The sequence below is a fragment of the Monodon monoceros genome, unplaced genomic scaffold (assembly GCF_005190385.1).
Source record: "Monodon monoceros isolate NGI ecotype Baffin Bay Population unplaced genomic scaffold, NGI_Narwhal_1 Super_Scaffold_1, whole genome shotgun sequence".
In the NCBI taxonomy this organism is placed as follows: Eukaryota; Metazoa; Chordata; class Mammalia; order Artiodactyla; family Monodontidae; genus Monodon; species Monodon monoceros.
Window position 1 is genome coordinate 46,620,531 of NW_021703765.1, and position 19,529 is coordinate 46,640,059.

The 19,529-nt window shown below is 41.1% G+C and overlaps 1 protein-coding gene across 4 annotated transcripts in view; it reads left to right on the forward strand.

The window, feature by feature from the left end:
- The window catches only part of ZNF521 (zinc finger protein 521), a 327,831-nt gene that overhangs the window by 537 nt on the left and 307,765 nt on the right, over nt 1-19,529 (forward strand). For 2 of the 4 annotated variants that reach the window (XM_029231459.1, XM_029231446.1), the window contains exon 1: nt 482-760. In XM_029231459.1, the coding sequence (XP_029087292.1) occupies nt 721-760 (40 nt within the window). In that variant the 5' untranslated portion in view covers nt 482-720. Of the gene's footprint in view, nt 1-481; nt 761-1,729; nt 1,814-19,529 lie in introns of those variants that run through there. The other 2 variants (XM_029231452.1, XM_029231468.1) reach the window with 2 other exon arrangements.

The following is a 19,529-nucleotide window of genomic DNA, read 5'->3' on the forward strand; positions in this document are numbered from 1 at the left end:
GGGGGGGTGGGGGAGGGAGAAAAAAAGTATTTTTGTTCCCTTTGCTTATTTTCGTTGCCCATTCGCATCTGCCTTGGATGGTGGGAGAATTTTCTTCTCAAGACCTTTTCACCGCCTTGCAGGGTTGATCCCCCCTTCCCACCCCCGTGCCCCCCAAACTACAAAAGAGCACGACTCGCTTTTGTAAACAATCCAGTGTTATTTGTTTGTTTTTTTCCGGGGGGAATTTTGTTGAGAAGGAAAAGCGATTAAAAAAAAAAAGATGATTTTCTTTTTATTAGTTTTTTTTTTTGCATTGGAATTAAGTATGTGAATTTTGAGGTGGAAATAGTAACGGATTTTTTCTTAGTTTATCTGACGGCTCTTCAAACGTTGTCCTGCAAAGTATTTTTTAAGCTTTTTTTTTTTTCTTTTTTCTTTCTTTCTTTTTGTCCTCCCCCCCCCTTTTTTTTTTTTTTTGAGGTTAGGGGTGGGGGTCGAAGGCTGGGAAAGTTTGGTGCAGCCGTCGCCGCCGCCGTGCAGAGAGCGAAGCCCGGGCAGCCGCGAGTCCTGCGCGCGAGCGCGAGCAGGAGCCGGAGCGAGGAGCGGAGCGCGGAGCGAGGGCGCGAGGGAGGCCGAGCGGAGGGCGCGAGGCGCCGCGGCGCGAGGGGCGCGCGGCCACGAGGAAGTGTAGTTTCTTACAGGGCTGAATTGAAACAACTTCAGCTGTTTGCTTTTAGGATGTCTCGCCGCAAGCAAGCGAAACCGAGATCCCTCAAAGGTAAGGAGGACCCCCGCTCCCCGCCCCGCTTTCCTCCCCCAGCCGTGAGTGTCACTGTGGGTAGCGGAGCGAGGGCTGCGTGGCCGTGAGGCGTGTGCGCGCGTGTGAGTGTGAGTGTGAGTGCGGGGGCGCGCGCGCTCCCCTCCCCTGTTTAGCCCCCAGGTGGAGTGAGGGTGATGTGTCGGGGTTGTGTGGCGGGGGAGAGGGGAAGACGGGAGGAGGATCCCCAAATGGGGTGGCGGTAGAAAGTGGGCAAGGAAAGACAACCGGGAAAAAAAAAAAAAAAAGAAAGAAAACCATCCGGAGAGGGAGGGAAAAAATTCTCTGAGATCTACATCTGGGCTGGAGGAAAAAGTTTCTGTTGTGTGTTTTTGCAAAGAATAAATATGCAAAACCGTGCGGTGCTTCTTTTTTCCTTTCTTTGGAAGAAGAGAAAAGTCATCCCGGAGAGGGGGGAGCAGCCTCTGCTCATTACAAGCGTGGCCCGGGGTCCCGGCCGCGCCAGGGCGAGGACACAACAGCCGCCGCCGCCTCCTCCCCGCCCGGCGTCCCGCTCGGGTTCGCCTCGGCGCGCAGCTCGTGTAAACAATCGCGAGGAGCCGGCCCGCGGGCGCCCAGGGCCCCGGCCCCCCCCCCCACCCCGCTCCAGCCCCAGAGCACCCTTCTCGGCCGTTCGGAGAAAGTTGACCACCCCTCGCCCCTGCTCCTCCCGCCGACCCCTTTGGTCTTTTGCTTTGCGTGATGGGGTCCAGCTCCCCGTCGTCCCCGGTAGAGAGGGAAGTTTGCGGGTTGCCTGTGGGGGGATTGGGGGGGGCGCGCTGGCTGGCTGCAGCGGCGTGGTTGGGGGCGGGGGAACCAGAAGTTATTGATCTGGTGGCTGTGGTGGAATGTGGCGAGGAGAGTCACGTGGTGGCCTCCTCCTCCTCCTCCTCGTCTACCTTCCCGAGCCTCCTCCTGGGGAAACGGGGCGGCCGGCCGCTGGAAGCCGGGAGGTCTGGCGCTCAGAGGCCGAGAGCGGGGAGGGCGAGCCGCGGAGCGCGAGGACCGGAGGAGGTGCGGGCCCGCGGGGCGTGGAATCGGGGCGAGGGCACGGGGGCTACGGCGGTCGGCGGCTGAGGGCCCGCGACCCCAGAGGCGGAGGACAAAGGGCGGCTTGTGCGCCCGCCGGGGCCCGCGGGGTCCCGCCGAGGTCCGCGCGGCCCGGCCCCGCCCTCTGGTCCCCGGCGACGGCGCAGCATCCTCTTCCTCCTCAGCGGCCCGGGCCCCGGCGCCCAGTCGCCCTTGTTACTGCCACCCGGACTCCCGACTCGGCCGCTGGTCGGGGGAGGGGTGGGGAGAGCCGGGCGCCTCACGCTCCCGGCCCCGGCCCCCGCCGATGTGTATTTATGAACTCGATTAACGGAGCCCTCACCGCACACACAAAGCCCTTTCTTCTCCAGGGAAGGGACGGGGTGGGGGAGGGCCTCGCAGACTGGAACGCTTTCTTTTTTTTCTTGAACCACAGAAGTTTTAGTTTGAAAACGAGATGAATCATTGACGTGTGTCTTGGCACAGTTTTTGTGGTCATTTCCATTCACGTGAGCCACACATTTTCTGGGAAAACCTAGACCAAGGGCCTGAAAGATGCAAGCGTGGACAGTGAAAAAATAAACGCCACGGGCGTGCGCGGGTGTCAGGGTAACGGCGGACGACGCTCGCGTTGGGGGAACTTGCCGTGAGACTCTCAGCTTCCTTAAAAGTCACGCTGAGCGGAGTACCAGGACGAACCTCTTCCTCGTCACTTGGAAAGAACTTTCCGAGTTTGATAGGGGAGCGCTTGGTGTCAGCCCGGTTTTAAGGGCTGCTGGGGGCTTTTTATTTTTAAAAAGTTTATTGAAGTTTGCACAGTCGGTAGTTTTGCTCATCTGCAGTTTCTGGGCATTCAGCTCGCCTGCCTTTGGAATGAATTCACGGTGAAAGTTCTGTTGATTGTGGTGCATGTGCTACCCCGGGCTTCCTAAATTCACGGTGAAAGTTCTGTTGATTGTGGTGCATGTGCTACCCCGGGCTTCCTAAAGAAGATTTATTCTCATGCACGTAGGATTTTATGGGCGGTCAGTGAAGCTGTCAGTTGGCGGTATTCTCAGGGCAGTCTTTGACAAGTCGGATTGCAGAATAACTGGGACGGAGACTTGCGCAGTCCTTAAGTTAATAAGCAAAAAAATGGCAAGTGAAAATGAGTAGAGGGCATTTTATTCTTTTGTTATATTGTCACATCGCAAAAATATTCCGGTATCTTCTCCATGAAGACACAGCATCTGTGTTTCAACTGCCAAGTTCTAAATAAAATATTTACGTTAAAAACAAAGATTTAGCTTCCGTTTTCTGGGTGGGCACGGAACGCAGTGGGGATCTCCTCTGTCAGATGCTTGGAAGGCTCCCAGAAGAGCGAATGGCCTCAGGTGGGCTGGCTGAGCTTTGGGGTGAGAAGCTGAAGACAGGAATAAAAATAGTACAGTCCTCACTGAAGAGTGGATTTGTTTTTCTTCAGGGTATGCATTTACCTGGAAAAACACATATTTAGATGAGCTATGTCAGATGAGTAATTGTGATATTAGTAGCGGTCTTGGAGCAGTAGAATGGCATTCTAGGTGGCTCCTGTTAAATCCCTAGCCTTTTCGTCACTATTTTCCTTCCCCTGTGTCTTCCAGGAAGGGTCTCCATTTTCCAAAATGTGTTCGAGGAGTGTTCTGTCCATTATATTGTTTGGAAGGTCACACTTGGATCCTAGAAAAGCCAGGGAGGTATTATTATGACAAATATTCTGGCATAGTAATAATAATAAGCAATGAGCAACACTTTTAGCAAAAGGCAGCTTTGATTTGTTTCTTTTACGAAGAACTGATTAGTAGTTTTGCAACTGAGAGATAAAAATGGTGATTTTGTTGGAGGAGTGACAGTATTTCAAAACCTTGCAGATTACTTTTCACCAGTTTGAAGGAGGCATTGGAAACCATGAAAATGCAATGCGCCCTTCTCAATAAAACATGAAGTTCTGCATCCAATCTCCAACTTGTCTCCTACATGCATACTATTTCTTTAACAAACAAGGTTCAAAAGATATTTCTGCTATGGCTGTCATTTCTGATATCATAATTTGAAACTCGTGTCTCAGGGGAGTAGTTTACATAAGGCAGGTACAAACATTAAAACAAAATGACAGTTAAGTTTGGAGTTTTTGTTTCCAACCAAATCCTTAAAAATAAGGACTATCAAAAATTCTATTAATAGTTGAATTTATTTGGGGTACTCATAAATTTAGCATTTTGAATGAATATCTACTTTAAATTTTGCACGATTTTTTGTTCATAGCAAACTTTTGTGTAATTGTCCCAATAACCTGCCTCCTGGGAGTGGCTGCCAGGTTTCTGGCTGCAGTGGAGCGTGCTCTGCTTGGTCTCCTTACGTCCTCTAAAGTGCATTAAAACTGTTAAACACCAAAGAGATTCACTTTTCTATTTGTGAAAGCTGCGAACTATATTTTGAAACATGGAACTGTTTTACCCCTTCTGCTCTCAGAGCCCTAGCATCAAAATTCTCTCAGTCCACACACAAAGTCAAGAAACTTATTCTGTCCTTAATGCTGCGAATCTTCAGAATAACCCTTTCTGTCTAATGAAACCGAGAGTTAAAGCCAGTATTTAGAGGCATGGATGGTCAGACAATTAAATGAGTTACCGTCTACCCCGTTTGCATTATTTGGCTATTTATCTCAATTTCTGAGAGTAACCACGAGATTTGAATAGATTACCTGCCTGAAAATAGTCCTGCTATCCGCTTGTTTTCTGAAGTAGCAAATCAGTGGCATCAAATTGGTCAGTTATGACCTACTTCTGTCTTTTCTTGCTGGCTCTTTATTCTATTTCTTGTGGTGCTTCTCTGATGGAAGTTTCTCTGCCATTTCACCTGATAAAAACAATTTTGGGGGAAATTTACTCCAAAAAGCACTTGTAAGAAGGAAAAAGTGGTCCACTTCATAAAGGTGCGATATATTCAGTAAGAGCCAAGTTATAAAGCTGGTGAGGAGAGAGCGGAGCACTTAGACATGTAAATGGCCAAGTTAAACCCAAGACAGAGTTAGGATATCTGGACCCTCACGTGTTCATAAACCCATACCAGGGGTCTCTAGAGAGAAATGGTGGGAACCAGGGAGAAAGACAGCCCCAAAATACCTTGTTTAACTTGGCTGTCACAGTAGCTAGCCCTTTGTAACTTGGCACATTTTGAAGTTATCACACTTAGAATTGACCTTTTTCCTTTTTCCCATTTACCTTCTTTTGTACTTATAAAGTGTTTTTTTTTTTTAAGGAGAAGTAATTTATTTAGAGGTGGCAAAAATATAATGAGGTGGCAAAAATTCAGCTCTCAATTTAAAGAAGAAATGTAAACTATAGAATTTGAAAGAAAAGGCAATGGGTTTTAAGTCCATAACCTTTCAAAAGTCAGAAAACCTATCTACTAGGCTGTATTCTCCGGTGGAAAAGCTCTTGAAATTGTAGGTGTTAAAAAAGCCACTGCAGGGAGCTTGTACTAGCTCCTAAATTTAATAGAAACATTAAACTCTCCAATCCTTATTTAAACACATTTTTTTTCAAAGTCAAAAATATATTTCCTTATAGGTAGACAGGTGAAGTATAACTAAAAAAAGAAAAAAAAAGTGGTTCTCTTGTACTCTGTGTTTTATTTATTAAAAAACAAAAAAAGCAACTCCTTATCACTAGAGGTTCAGTTTTGGTTTTGGAGATGATGCCATAGTAAGGAAACTATTGCATTAAGACAGTAATAGTTTGCTTTTAATTAAAACCTGCAATATAGATTTTTGCTCAGAATTATTTTTAGATAAATGAAGCATGACTCCCTTTTTTAATAACTAGATTTAACCTAAAGTTAAAGTTTTTAAAAAAAATATTGAGAAAATATCTACATATATTCTTTTTCATAATTGTGAGGGCAAAATACTAATTCTGCAGCACACAGCAATGTATGCATTTACTTTTGGATTTAGATGCTAAAAAGCCTGATTATTGGAAACACTGCAGAAGCTCAGTGTTTGTACCACCTTCAAACAGTTGCAGTTGGACTTTTATGCATCTATCAAGCAGGGACTGTTTCTTCCCTCTACCACCTCTAAATTATACTGACTAGATGTTGAAGTCATTAAATTGATTATAGTCCAATCAGTAGACAATCCTACATAAACAAAAACAGCAATTACAGTTGGCACGAATCCCATGAGTGCTAGTCAAACTTCCAGGACTGATGGTCCAGTGAGTCTTTTCCAAAATGCTGGTTTCACAATTTCAGCAGTTCTGGCAGCATCTTCCTAAAGGGAGGGAACAAAAATTCATAAGATTCCACTTGGCCTTAAAAACAAAAACATCTGTTTGATGCATGAGTGGATTGTTGGCTTTTATTCATCCAGTCAAAAAAGGGTGAAAAATAGGATATTGAACATAAAAGCGTACATGTAAAAATGAAATTACAAAGGGATTTGAGATTAGCAGCTTTTTATAAAGCAAGCTGTTAATAATTTTTCTTTTTTGTTTTGCCAGAGTATTCCCATATCCCTTAAAATCCATTGTAGTTATTGACAGCAGTGATGTCTAATAGTGATGACAGAAGTTTTCAACTTTTTGCTTTCAGTAATTATACTTAGTTCTTTTTGCTTGCTTGTTTGGGTCATTGCAAGTCTTGTAGTATATTTGTAGGATATTTCTTTTCAACTTACAGGAACATTTTTGCTCCCTTCCTTCTATTTTTAAAGGAAGTCAGTTTTTGAGAATTGGCTAGTCTGGTAAATTCTAGTGAAATACTTGTTCACATAAATCGAAACATAATATCAAATATACTTGCTTGAGTTTTCATTTTGATGTAAAACCATGCAATGAGGAGAAAGAGGTTTTTTTGATAGTAGAAAAGAGCAATTCTACCAAGATCAATTAAGAATTTTATGAAAGGTATGTTTTTCCTATTAACTGTGCTTTATTAATTCATCTGACAGAATTCACATTGCTGGTTTAAAGTCACTAATTCTGTTGCCATAGAATACATTCTTCATGGCTGGATTTAATGAATACCATGTTGAGTTTTTAGTTATTTCGTAGAGAAAATAATTTTAAGACTTGCAACATATTTTAGAAGCCTTATGGATTGTTTAAAATGTAAATGTTGTCATTAAGTAATATGTTAAAGAATGCTCTTGAATTGAATGAAATTTTGATACAAAGGCTGATATTCTGGCTAAGTATTTTCCCAGATGTATTTAATTTTTTTCTCCACTGACTCCCATTGTGCTGTCAAAGGTTAAAGTTAGTTCTGTGGGGGGGATGCATGCAAGTTTCTAATCCCATTTCAATTAAATCTGAAATATGTTCCCGTTTTTTGTTTGGGGATTACATGGTACACTAGCTAGGATTGCATATACCTTGTTTGCTGTAATGAAAGTGTACTTGTCTGATTTAAAATACGTTCTGCAACAATATTATGACAAAGCAATTAAAACTTAAAGTTAACATTAGTAAATTTAAATAGCCCTGTTATAGTATTAATCAAATAGTGTAAGGAAAGCTTTTAAATGGTTTAAATAATCATGCAACTCTTGGCATAAAAGCCTAACACAAGATAAATCTTTGAAAACTAAGAATTGTGGCTTTTTTTTTTTTAAACTTTAATTTTAGGCAGCTTGGGCTTTTAGCATGCATCACATTCCACCTCCAGTATAAGTAATTATGCCAGTTTAGTAATTATTAGAGATGAAAGAAATTCAGTAAGACATGAATTCTTTAAAACTTCAGTAGCTTCAGTTTTAGCAGGCATAATGATCAAGCAGCAGTTACCCAGCTGCCTGGGGACCCTGCCACAGCTACAGGCACTGGGCTGATCTTGGGGGTATCATTATTTTGGCAGCACACACTACCGTTGGCATTTCTGTTCTAGATGTCTGATTGCAGAGGTTTATAATTTGGTCATTAAAAAAAAAAATCCAGATTCAAAGATTACTGTCTAGAAATTGCCCTTTTTTAGAAACCCCTCCCGAAAAAGGATAAATGCTTACATTTAAAAATTATTATTTTAAATTGGACACCAGTTTTAATTTCCTGGGATAGTAAATGCTTTGAAAAATTCTGAAAAGAAAAATATATACGTAAATTTGTCAGTTGCATGTGTATGTGTTGAACATGTGTTGAGCATGTAAAGTCTTGTTTTCAAATGAAGATGATTTGGTTTGGAAAGCATATACTATTCATGCATGAGCATAGCTGTCTCCCACTGAATGTGGTCAAGTGACTGACATTCAGAATACTCATTTTCATAATTCTGTAGGAATTATGTTTTGGTTTCAATGAAAATTTTTATATGTGTGAAATCAAAAGGTTTCAGTTATCACAACTCTGTATGAGATATATACATAAGCAATATGTACGCACATACAAACATACTCTGACGTTCTATTTAAAATATACTTTGGCTAGCGAATTCATAGTGTTAATCACTTTTTAAGGAAAAAAATGGATTGAATTGGATTTTGCCTAATAAAAATTGGTATCATTGTAAAGAATAGAATTTTTTTTAGAAATTAAAATCATCGTACCCTTGAGGTTCATTATTTCACTGAAATTATTTCTCCTTTCTTTCTCAAGATTGACTTTTCCCCAAATTTCTTATCCCATCAGCGCACTATGAGAGATATTTCAAGATGGAAAGTTATTTACCTGACAGGAACGAAGGAGATACGTGGTTCTCATTCTCAAGTATAGACAGTCGCATATATTCATACGGAATACATTTGTGAAAACCTATGAAGAGCTGAAGGGTCAATAAGGTGAACAGTAAATTCCTGTACTGAAGGGGTGCTGTGACCAGGACTCTAAAACAATATTACAATTTTTTAAACAATATGTTGACTCTTAGAAACAATTTCTGGCATTTCAAATGTGTTCCTTAATGTTATTCCTTTCCTTTACAATAGAACCAGATTAGGTCTAGTAAGCACGTGAATATGACTAGCTAGTATCTGCTTTCAGCATTCCTGATGATTTAGCGTGTCTCAATTGTTAGAAGTGTTTTAGACATATGCTTTCTATCACTAGTATCACACTTTTGTCGTTTCTTATTTTTATACATTTAAGGGAGTTAAGTATTCACAAACACCACTCTACCAAGGACCAGTGAAGCCAGAAGAGGACTTCTGGTTGGGAAGGTGGTGCCGTCATGAGTTCCAGTGAATGTTTTGTTCATTAGCTGTTGTACGGAGTCTGAGATTGCTCTGTGGAGGGTGGCTTGGGGCTGTCAGTGTGTAATATACAAAGTTAGATGTACTTTTTGCGGACATGAGGCAAGGGGTGAAAAAGAACTGTGGACTCAAGGGAATGCATATTCATTCCTGGAAAGAGTTGAGAATAAAAGCAGAAAAAATCAGTTATGGTCTTAAGTATTGTGACTTGGATATTAGTGCCAGCAAGGAGATGGCTGTGGAGTGGAAAGGGCGCAGGGGGCGAGCTCTGATTTGCTGCCTGCACTTTTTGACAAGTCACCTTACCCTCTGTTCTCCAGGATTCGGATTTCCTCTCCGTAGGCTGAGGGGGCTCATTTCATCGTTCAACAAGTTGTTTTTTGTTTGTTTTTCCTAGTGCTTATTTTGTCCCACGCACTGTGCTAGTTCCAAATATTCAGTTGTGAACCAGACATAAGCTTTGCTCTTATGAAGCTTAGAGTTTAGAAAATTGGATGAGATGTTAAATACTTTCCATTGCTTTTTAATTTGGGGGAAAAAAAGCAATGCAAGTGGTGGGAGATATGTGTATATGGTATATTTACTTTTCAGCAAGTTGGGTCTGTTAAAAAAGTTAGATAAAATGAGTTTCAAAAACATTTTTGGCACCGAAAGTTTGGTGAGTTATACTTTTTGAGAATGGTGAGCTTTGTTTTCTCTTATGATTAAAAGGTAGATACGCTCACTTGAACTGAAACCACTAAATACAATAGAATATCTATTTCCAACTCTTTTTGGATTTAGGTCATTGACTTTGCAATATCTTTTAGCCCTCCTAAAAGATCTAGATAATGTTTCTAAAAGCTAATTGTGTGATACTAAAGTAATTTTTTTAAAATTTCAAAGAATTTGTGGCATCCTTGAAATAATTGGAGGCTCTTGGAGAATGTGTATGATATTAATATTAAGAAACAGCAAAACTAAACCTCAATTAAGAGTCCCTAATTGTTATATAAAATCGAGGTGAAACAAGTCATGAGGAATTCATTCCATTAAATATTCAGGAATAGAACAGTAAAGAATGAACCAAGTTAGTAATGAAACGTCCATAGCGCAGGTTTAATTATTTTTCCCCAGGGAAATAGGTGAATGCCTTGAAATAAACTTTTACAGAATCATGGATCTTAAGCATAAGACACTTTAGGGATAATGATATTGGTTGTCTTGATGGTCTTCATGTTCAAAGACGTGAGTGCAGAATCAGCGGTGATGGTGGAGTGTAACTGACCAGAGGGAAAGATGATCACATGAAATCCCTTTTGCTTCCTCCAATATCATATATGTCATTTTCATAAGTATTGCATCACTATATCAAATTTTTAATCTTCAAAATAAAACCATTACAAGATAATAACAGCATTTTATAGCTCCCGTTAATTGTAACTGTTTTTTATACTTGCTGATTTGCATATTTAAAATCCAATATGAGTATGATGGTCTGGCAGACCCCTGGAATGGCTTCCTAGCTCTGTCTTTGCCTCTGGGTCCCTCAGGCCAGGAGAGGGTCAGCCAGGTGCCTGACTCATACTAAGTGCTCAGTAAACTTCTGTGGAACCTAACTCACTTTTTTTTTTTTTTTTTTTTTTTTAACCAAAGGAATGTGTTGATGACTTCTGAGTTCCCTTCTCTCTCTAACATCGTAGAATTCTCATATTGAAAAATTGTAATTCTTGCAAGTTGATCAGTAATTCATATTAATGGGGCAGGGATTCTTTTAAAATTGTGAACTTGATTGGGTTGTAGCTGAGAACAAAATCAAACAGCAGAGGTTAGAAGGTCTTACTTTTCACTGTGATTTCTTGTCCAGGCCCCCTATTTAGGGAGCTAACACAGAAAGAAACATGAATTACACACTGAACCATTCTCAGGGCCTTTATAAGGATTCTGACTCTGTTCAAACTCTGGAATTTTCACAGAGCAGCTTTCAGCTTCTAGATGAGAACCTTGGGCCAGTGACCAGTTCACCCCGCTAGGGGTTTGTCGTATCTCAACTGGGAGCAGCCCTAGTAGCAGCAGCTACCTTGAACTAGAGTTTGTCTGTATGTGCGAGTGACTCACCAACTCTATATTTGCCTGGGTCTCGGGTGGGTTTTTGCAGTGGGAATAGGTGTGAATCTGCAGCTGTGCAAGGTCAAAGTGTGTTGCTTTAAGGACAGCATTTTAAGTTAGTTTGATTTACGCTGGCTCCTCCTCTTCAATTCGTGTCCATCCATTTGCCCAAATGCTGGTACCATTTTCATAAAGCAACATTTCCCAAACCTTTAATGATTTTCCTCGCTTCGCTCCTCCAGGCTTAGATCGTAGATACTCAGGTTGGTTTTGTACGATAATAAAGGCTTGAATATTGTTTTCATTTCTTAGGATTCATCTCACATCTTCTGTGGGGCTTTTTCTGACCCACCCGAGTTAAAATGACTCCTCTCTTTATTATCCCTTCCATATCTCATATGTCATAGAAACTATGACAATACCTTGGTGTTCTGGTTTCTCGATAAGCTTTTTGAGAGCAGAGTTCTGTGTTTCTTTTCTTTGAATCCCCATAGCCTAAAATTAGGTGGTAAACAAACAAGCATACAAATGCACAAACAAATGCATTAATGCACTCATGTGTTTAATCAACAAATATTTACTGCACATCCATCATTTACCAGTCCTGGAGTGCTAGGAGTTGGGGATGCTATGAAGGAGACAGATAGGGTCTATGCTCTTGGGGAGTCACAGCCAAGCAGTGGAAATACATTAAATGAACAATTCAGTAGATACTAGTAATTTATAATTAGGTGAAGGGAAAGCCCTGGTGTTATGAGAACATTTCCCAGAGATATGAGTGAGGTCAGGGAGGGATCCTGGCGGAAGCACTTTCAAACCAAATCTGAGGTTTAATATGGTTTTTGTTGTTTGTTTTTGCGGTACGCGGGCCTCTCACAGTTGTGGCCTCTCCCGTTGCGGAACACAGGCTCCGGACGCGCAGGCTCAGCGGCCATGGCTCACGGGCCCAGCCGCTCCGCGGCATGTGGGATCTTCCTGGACCGGGGCATGAACCCGTGTCCCCTGCATTAGCAGGCGGACTCTCAACCACTGCGCCACCAGGGAAGCCCTTAATATGATTTTGAATGGAAACCATTGAGCATGCTCATGCATGCTACAGGAATTCTTATTGAGTACCAATTATGTGTCAGGTGCTAAGGATACAGTAAGGAAAAAGTCAGACCCAGTTGCCCACGGGTTTCACAGAGCTAACAGTCTATGAAGACATTTTAGATGACTCTTTGTGTCCCTATTAATGTTGTTTAACTCCAAACTGTACTTAGTTTTGCAACAATGGTATACATTCAGTTCATACAAATGGTACCTATTATTTGCACATGACTAACTTGTGTACAAGTTCTGGCCATCGTTTGTACATGGGCCTGGTTTTTCCACTCTAAGTAAACTAACTATATTTCTTGAGTTTTTCATCACTTAGATCTATTTATTCTTCCAAATATCTGAATTTCTTATAATTCTTATAATGCTGTCTAAATATGGGATAAACTCACTCATTTTGGCATCATAAGAGAATTTAACAACTCTCCTCTCCATTTAGCCTCATAGATAATTAGGAAAATATATACAAATCATGTAATATGTTTCTGCTTGTGATCTTTACAAATTCTTAGCACATTTTCCACATCAAGGAGCAAATATTAGAATATGACAGTGCATCAACAATTCATGAGCATATTCTGTAATTGAAAACTTACATAGAAAAACTGTGGAAAGATTATAAAAAACAGTAATCTACCTACCAACGCTCTTCTTTTTTTTTTCACTTTTCAGCTCACATTTTTTAAACATTTTCTGTTGTCTCTATTCATGATGGTATTATTCACAAAGTCCCAAAAGACAGTCTATGACAGGATGTTTGAAGCTACAACCCTTATCACCATCCACATAATTCTCTAAGCCAAGTCTTAGTGAGATGCCTCCATAACCTGGACAGGCTAATAGTGTCCCCCCTACCCCCAGTCTATCTGAAAGTAGAGCGTTCCTGTGAAACCTTTTGTATAGGAACTGGTGTATAGCAAGGAAGCATTTACCTTAGGACACATCTTGCTAACAGATGCACAAAATACATCGAGATAAAGCACAGATGCTCACAGACACAGTTCAAAGCTCTGGTGGCTTGTTGCTGCGATGCCCAGTGTAGTTCCTGGGGAAGGAGTTGGTGGTGCCACTCTTGCTGCTGGCGGGTGAGCACTGCCTCTATAACGGCTGGACTTGCTGCAAAACAAACTCACGAATGCTATTCTTGCTTTCCACCTTCTTTTCTAAAATCGAAAATCCTCTTCGGATTTCTTTCAGTTAGAGAAAGCAGGTACTAATGTAGATCTTTCATAAAATCAAAGTGGTGGAAAGCGAACTTTCAGAAAGCTGGGGATATTGGTGATGTGTTGTCCCTACCAACTGTTCTTTTTTTTTTTTTTTTTTGCGGTACGCGGGCCTCTCACTGTTGTGGCCTCTGCCGTTGCGGAGCACAGGCTCCGGACGCGCAGGCTCAGCGGCCATGGCTCACGGGCGCAGCCGCTCTGTGGCGTGTGGGATCTTCCTGGACCAGGGCACGAACCCGTGTCCCCTGAATCGGCAGGCGGACTCTCAACCACTGCGCCACCAGGGAAGCCCCAACTGTTCTTTAAATAGGTGTTCCACCGTTATTTAGAGGAGGAGGATTCTAGTGGTAATGTCTTCGGCAGCAAACTGGACCATTCTTAGATGGCAATGCATATATGTGGGTATCTTGGGTATCTTTTATTCCCAAACAAAAGTGGGAGCTCTCTATGTTGTCTTCCCTAAGTATATTTCCTAGAAATCCCTCCATATCAACACTTAAGACCTTTCCCTTTATTCTAACAACTGTATCCATTGTACGATGTTCTATCATTTATTTCTATTTTTTTACTTGTTTATTTTACTATTTACAAATGTTGCTTCAGTGAGCATACACACATCCTTGCTAACATGTGTGATTATATATATGGTGTAAAATTCTAAAGGTGGAATTGCTGGATAAAGGGAACACCCATTTATCATTTTGATAGATATTGCAAATGTGCCCTCCACAGAGGTAATGCCAGTTCACACTGCTGTTAGCAACAGGATTAGAGAGTGCCTGTGTTTAAATACTTTATCTTTACTGATGTGGCTTGTGAAATAAACAAAATGGTATTTCATTGACATTTTAATTAGCATTTCTGTAATTATGAGCATCTTTTCATATGTTTACACAACGATTTGTATTTATTTTTCTGTGAATTGCCTTTTTATTGCCTTGACTCTTTTATCTTTTGGTTTGAAAGAGCAGCTCATGTTAATAAGAAAATTGGTCCTTTTTCTGACTTAACATGTTGCAAATATTTCCCCCAGTTTTTCTTTTGACTTTGTGGGCGGTAATTTTTTTTCTTCTGCCATACAGAAGTTTAAATGTTTTAATTTTCAGTTTTGTCAGGCTTTCCCTCTAACTACTAGAGTTTGTGTCTGACATAGAAAGGTTTTTTCTTTTTTCTGATCATTCTTTTAGTTCTGTCTTCTCATTACACTGGCTTCAGAGCCTTGTCTGCCCCCCTTCACCCTTTTAGGTCCAGCACCCAAGCATATGTGTGGAAATATAATAGGTGCTTAGCAAACATTTAGTAAATGGGTCAATAAAGTATGGTGGTTAAGAGCGTGGGTGTTAAGTCAGACTTCCTGGGTTGAAATTTCAGTCTGTGGACCTTGGGCAAATTATGAAATCACTTGGAACTACAGTTTCTGTATCTGTAAGTGAGGGTAATAATGGTACCTAATTCATAAGGTTGTTGTGAGAATTCAGAGTTAATTCATGTAAAGCGCTTAGAATAGTCTCTGTCAGGTAAGAAATACCTAGTAAATGTTTCTTATTTTCACTCTCAAAGGTCTTCTCCTTTTTGTGGGGAAACCCTTCATCCCGTGGGCTGCAAGTCTTTTCTGTGGATTTCTAGGTACCCGTGTGGCTGGACACAGCTTTCAGAGGCCTGCCTTGGATGGGTCCCTTGTGGACGTCTTCGCTGGGTTCAGTCACCATGACCAGTCCCTTCCCACTGGCCAAAGCAGCCCTTGATTCCAAGCTCCATTTTGCTTTGCCAATGTAGAGAGAGTTCTGAAGGAAAAAATCCTGCAGAAATTCCAATTAAAAGATAATGGAAACATAAAGTGGAGCTAATTAATTTTAGAGTCTCTGCCATCTTCTTGGTAAGTCAGGTCTTTGTGGTTCTTTGCAAAAGGGCCATCACTAAATGCTAATTTGCAAAGGTAGGCTAATCGTTCTTGGGAGAGGAGGTAGAGACAAATAATTCACGTATCATTATGAAGGTTTAACCATAGTAGATTGATTAATAATCCTTAAATTAAAAAGGTTAAAAAAAAAAGGTAAATCTGGGCTTGAGTTTATAAAGGAATTAGCCGAACAAGGGGATGATTTTCTACATCACCATACCCATCAGTAAATTGATCGAGAAGCATTTTCTTCTGGGCTTCAGAGAGGGATTCTGTGTTGTCTACAAGTGGTACGAGTAGAGGGTGTAAAGATGGAATGTGTCTTGCTGGCTGGCTGCTACCTACCAGTCCGTGCTTGGCTGTGTCTAGCCACTGCTTTAATTTTATGTGAAACCTTATTTTGGGGCAGATTGTCTGAATTTTCTCTGCTCTTCATTTCTTCTTCATTCTCTTCTGCAGTAAGCCCTAACTGTTCAGTTTGCTGTATTTTTATTTCCCCTTGCCTTCCGTTGCTCATTTAGTCACCAGTCCTCTCTGTGTTTAGTTCATGAAATCACCCAGTCCCCACTCCCAGATTGCTGGGCTCCGACTGTCCCTTCAGGCTTTAGAAACCCACCCTGTGCTGTTGCCCACTGGTTGACCTCAGTACTCATTTGTCTGATACTCTGGGCAGACACTACCATGTCTTTTTATTTTAACTAAATTATAACCGTCATAAAGTTGTCTTTCTATATGGACAAAGCCTAAAACCTTAATACATCCAATCAGATGACTTTCAAATATCCATTTATACTTTTTCCTTCAACTTTAATGCTAAACGAAGTGAAAGAAATAGTAATTGAAAATCAGGGTGGAGAGAGTCAAGAGGATTGTGCGAGGCCACTTTTAATGAGTGGAATACCCTTAAATGATAGTAAGTGACAAAGGAAATTCCACTTTGAGATAATTTGAAATAGATATCCTAGAAGACTCTTTAGAAAGGGCAGGGTAGCCTTTCAGTTTCCTAACAGGTCGGCCCTGGCTGGGGCTGGATGTCTTGTTAGAGAAGAGGCGAGAGGCCAGGGAAGTGCAGTGGCCCGAGCGGGGCAAGGATGCTGGAGCACCCATCTACCCTGACGTCTCCAAGACCGGAAGAGCTTCTGTGCCCCATCTCAAGTCACCAGGACTTTGTGATAGAATAGGGAACAGTCTCAGTCTCTTGATTTCTGATTCTAGGAATTGCCTCTCACAGCTGTACACATTCTAGGCTGTAGAAGGTAAAGTGACTTTCCCCATCCCTCTCAGCCTCTCAACAAAAGCCAGAATCCTAGACCTCCTGCCCTGTGAGAGTCACCTTCCTTAGTCTAGTGTTAGCTGTCAAGGTCTCAGGCTTTTGTCCCCTATCAGTGTGTCCCAATGAGTTGACCTGAGGGATACCATGCCTAATGACCTGGTTTTGAATCCTGCATGTTATGAAACCTACTAAGCCTCAGTTTTCTTACCAATAAAATGGTAAGAATCTATTTCACAGGGCTGTTGTATTAGGTAACACATGTAAGATGCCCAACAGGTATCTTAACAGCCTCTTAGAAAGTTTGTAAGTAGTACCAGCTTTTGATTATGGGTGAAGTCCACAGGGAAGCTGAGGAAGCAGACACAGTTCTTCCTCTTCATCTTTCCCTCTTCTGCAAAGTCCTGAGGTGTGCATGGCACAGTCTGTGGCTGCCTTGTCTCTGTGTAGAACAGAAACTATTCCCCCTCCTGGAGAAGGCCTAAGAGGAATGGTGTAAGTTTTTATATTCAACTTTTAGTAACCATTCTCTAGAATGAAAGGGGGGTAATGGAGCTGGAGCTCTGGTGAGTTCAATCTTTATGGCAAATACTTTGTATTTGGGCACCTCTTTAATGTTTCTAAAGACACTGTGTATCTATTTCCTTTGATCTTAAGTGAATCTTGTCAGTTATCATTGTCTCAGTTTTATAGACGAGGAAACTGACGCACAGACACAGCTGTATCTCATCCCATTAGCACGGCTGAAGCAGAAAAAGAATGTAGATTTCCTGACTTGAAAACAGGTAGACTTGAGTCTCAGAATTTTCTAATAGAAGAAGCCAAGGCCAACCTTAAGCCCAACCACGAGGTGGAAATAATGAATCCTCTGGCCACCACATTCTCCCCTCTTGTGTTCCTTTTGCTTTAAGCATTTTGATCTCAGTTCCCTCTGCTGTTCCACCCCCAACCCCCAAAAGTTACTTCTACAAGAAAAGAAAATGATATTAGTCAGTTACACCTGAGAGAGAATTGAAAGCAGTGGAAACCTGACAAATCCCTAATTGTGTGATTAAAGGCTTTGGCTTCAGATAAAAGAATCGTGTGCCTCAGAAAGCTGATCTGGGAGGTATTTTAGAGAAGGTCGGGGTGGGGTGCGGTGCTGGAGTGAGGGACCCAGGAGTGTTTTCCCATTGCTGGTGAGCTCTCAGCAGAAATACTTATAGAGGTTGAGTGGACTTTCAAAGGTGTTCTGGTTGCTGTCACTGAAAGGTCAGGAGATTTGCTTAGGTCGAGCCCTCCACCAGTTTGAGTGATAGGAGAAGTGACCGATGACTGTGCCTGGAACATTGGAGCAATGCAGCTGACTTTGGGCTGAATAGTTCCTGGTAATGTCACGTTGGGTGTTTTAAATACACTGTGTGGAGAAGCTAGGGGAAAAAACAATTCACATTTCCCACTGGCAGGTTACCATCCTGAAGCAGTGTCTGCTTTCTTTCATTTGAAATATGCCACTTTTCCATGCAAATTTGCTTTGTTGTTGTGACAAGATGGACACACGTGTTGGATGTGGGCTGTCCCGAGGACTGGTGGGACATCGATGCCATCTATGGAGGGAATCGGGCACGACCCGTCACCATCCCTGAAGAAATGACGCCAATTCTGATGTCTTAGAGATGAGAGCTCAGAGATGGTACATACTTTTTTTTTTTTAATAGTGTTGGCTAAATACAAACTTTCAAAAGGGTTGGATTTTTTAAAATTGCAAGCAGCAAGTAGTAGAATTGACCAGATTAGTGTCCTTATTATTCTTTTAAGAAAATAGAGTGAGATCTCCTGGCTCACCATCTGAGAACATGTTCCTTCTCCAGTGAAAATTATGTTTCTGAATGTTATATATATGTGTATATTTATGTATATATTTTCTGCTTATTAAAGCACATGGTAAAAAACCAAAATGGTTAAATATGGTTACTTATCAGCCATTCTGCCCTATGTGTGATTGATTTAGTTGATTTTCCTTTATGCATATTTGGGGATTATCTGATAATAAATCATCATTTAAAATGTTTATGTGTAATATATACTATTTATATCTATATCTATGCTCATTATCTTGACAAGTCAGGATTGAAACAATGTAAGTGGGGATATATTTCCACAAACGACTATTAATTTATAGTTACTAAGATAATGGCATACACGTTCACTTTCAGTTCTATCTGGGTAGCTCTGTAAATTGTGTATTGATTATGCTAATGGCCCTGGTGTCTTTATTACTTGTCTGCAGATACATGCAGATGGAATGCACATTTGGCAAGGTTGTCATTCTGTAGGAAAAGGTGCCTTATTAAAATCTGTTTTTTGGAGATATTGCATTAGAACTAAAGCAAAACATTAAACTCATGGAAACATAAGCAGTTCTTGTGTTCTAGGAAATGAAAAGTACAGTTAAAAAGTTAAAAAATGATGCTCTTTTATTCCCTTTGTTTCAAATTCCTTAAGGAAAGTGTTTCAGAAATGATACTAAATCAATAATGATCTATTTTTATAGTTTATTTTTGGTTGTGTGGCCTTTCTTATTTTGTTGATCAGGCTGAAGGAACCTTAGACATTTAGGGTTGCCTATATTTTAAAATTTATTGGCCCAACTAAAGGAGAACAAAATGAATTTTTTCCAATTGTACATAAATTTTCTTGTATTTTGTAATAGCTCATAAGTCATAAATCACAGCCTCACTTTTTGTTCTGATCTTTCATTATACAAACATGTACCTTATTTTATAGGATTTTTCTCTTTCCTTCTTTCTTTTTCACTGAGCCATCATGTTACCAAATAAGTTGTTTAGAAACTACTTTCTTATCTTCCTGAATGGGATCATTTCTTAGAAATGTGGGCTGTACACTTACTTGTGTGCCAGCTCGTAAGGAAAGAAAAA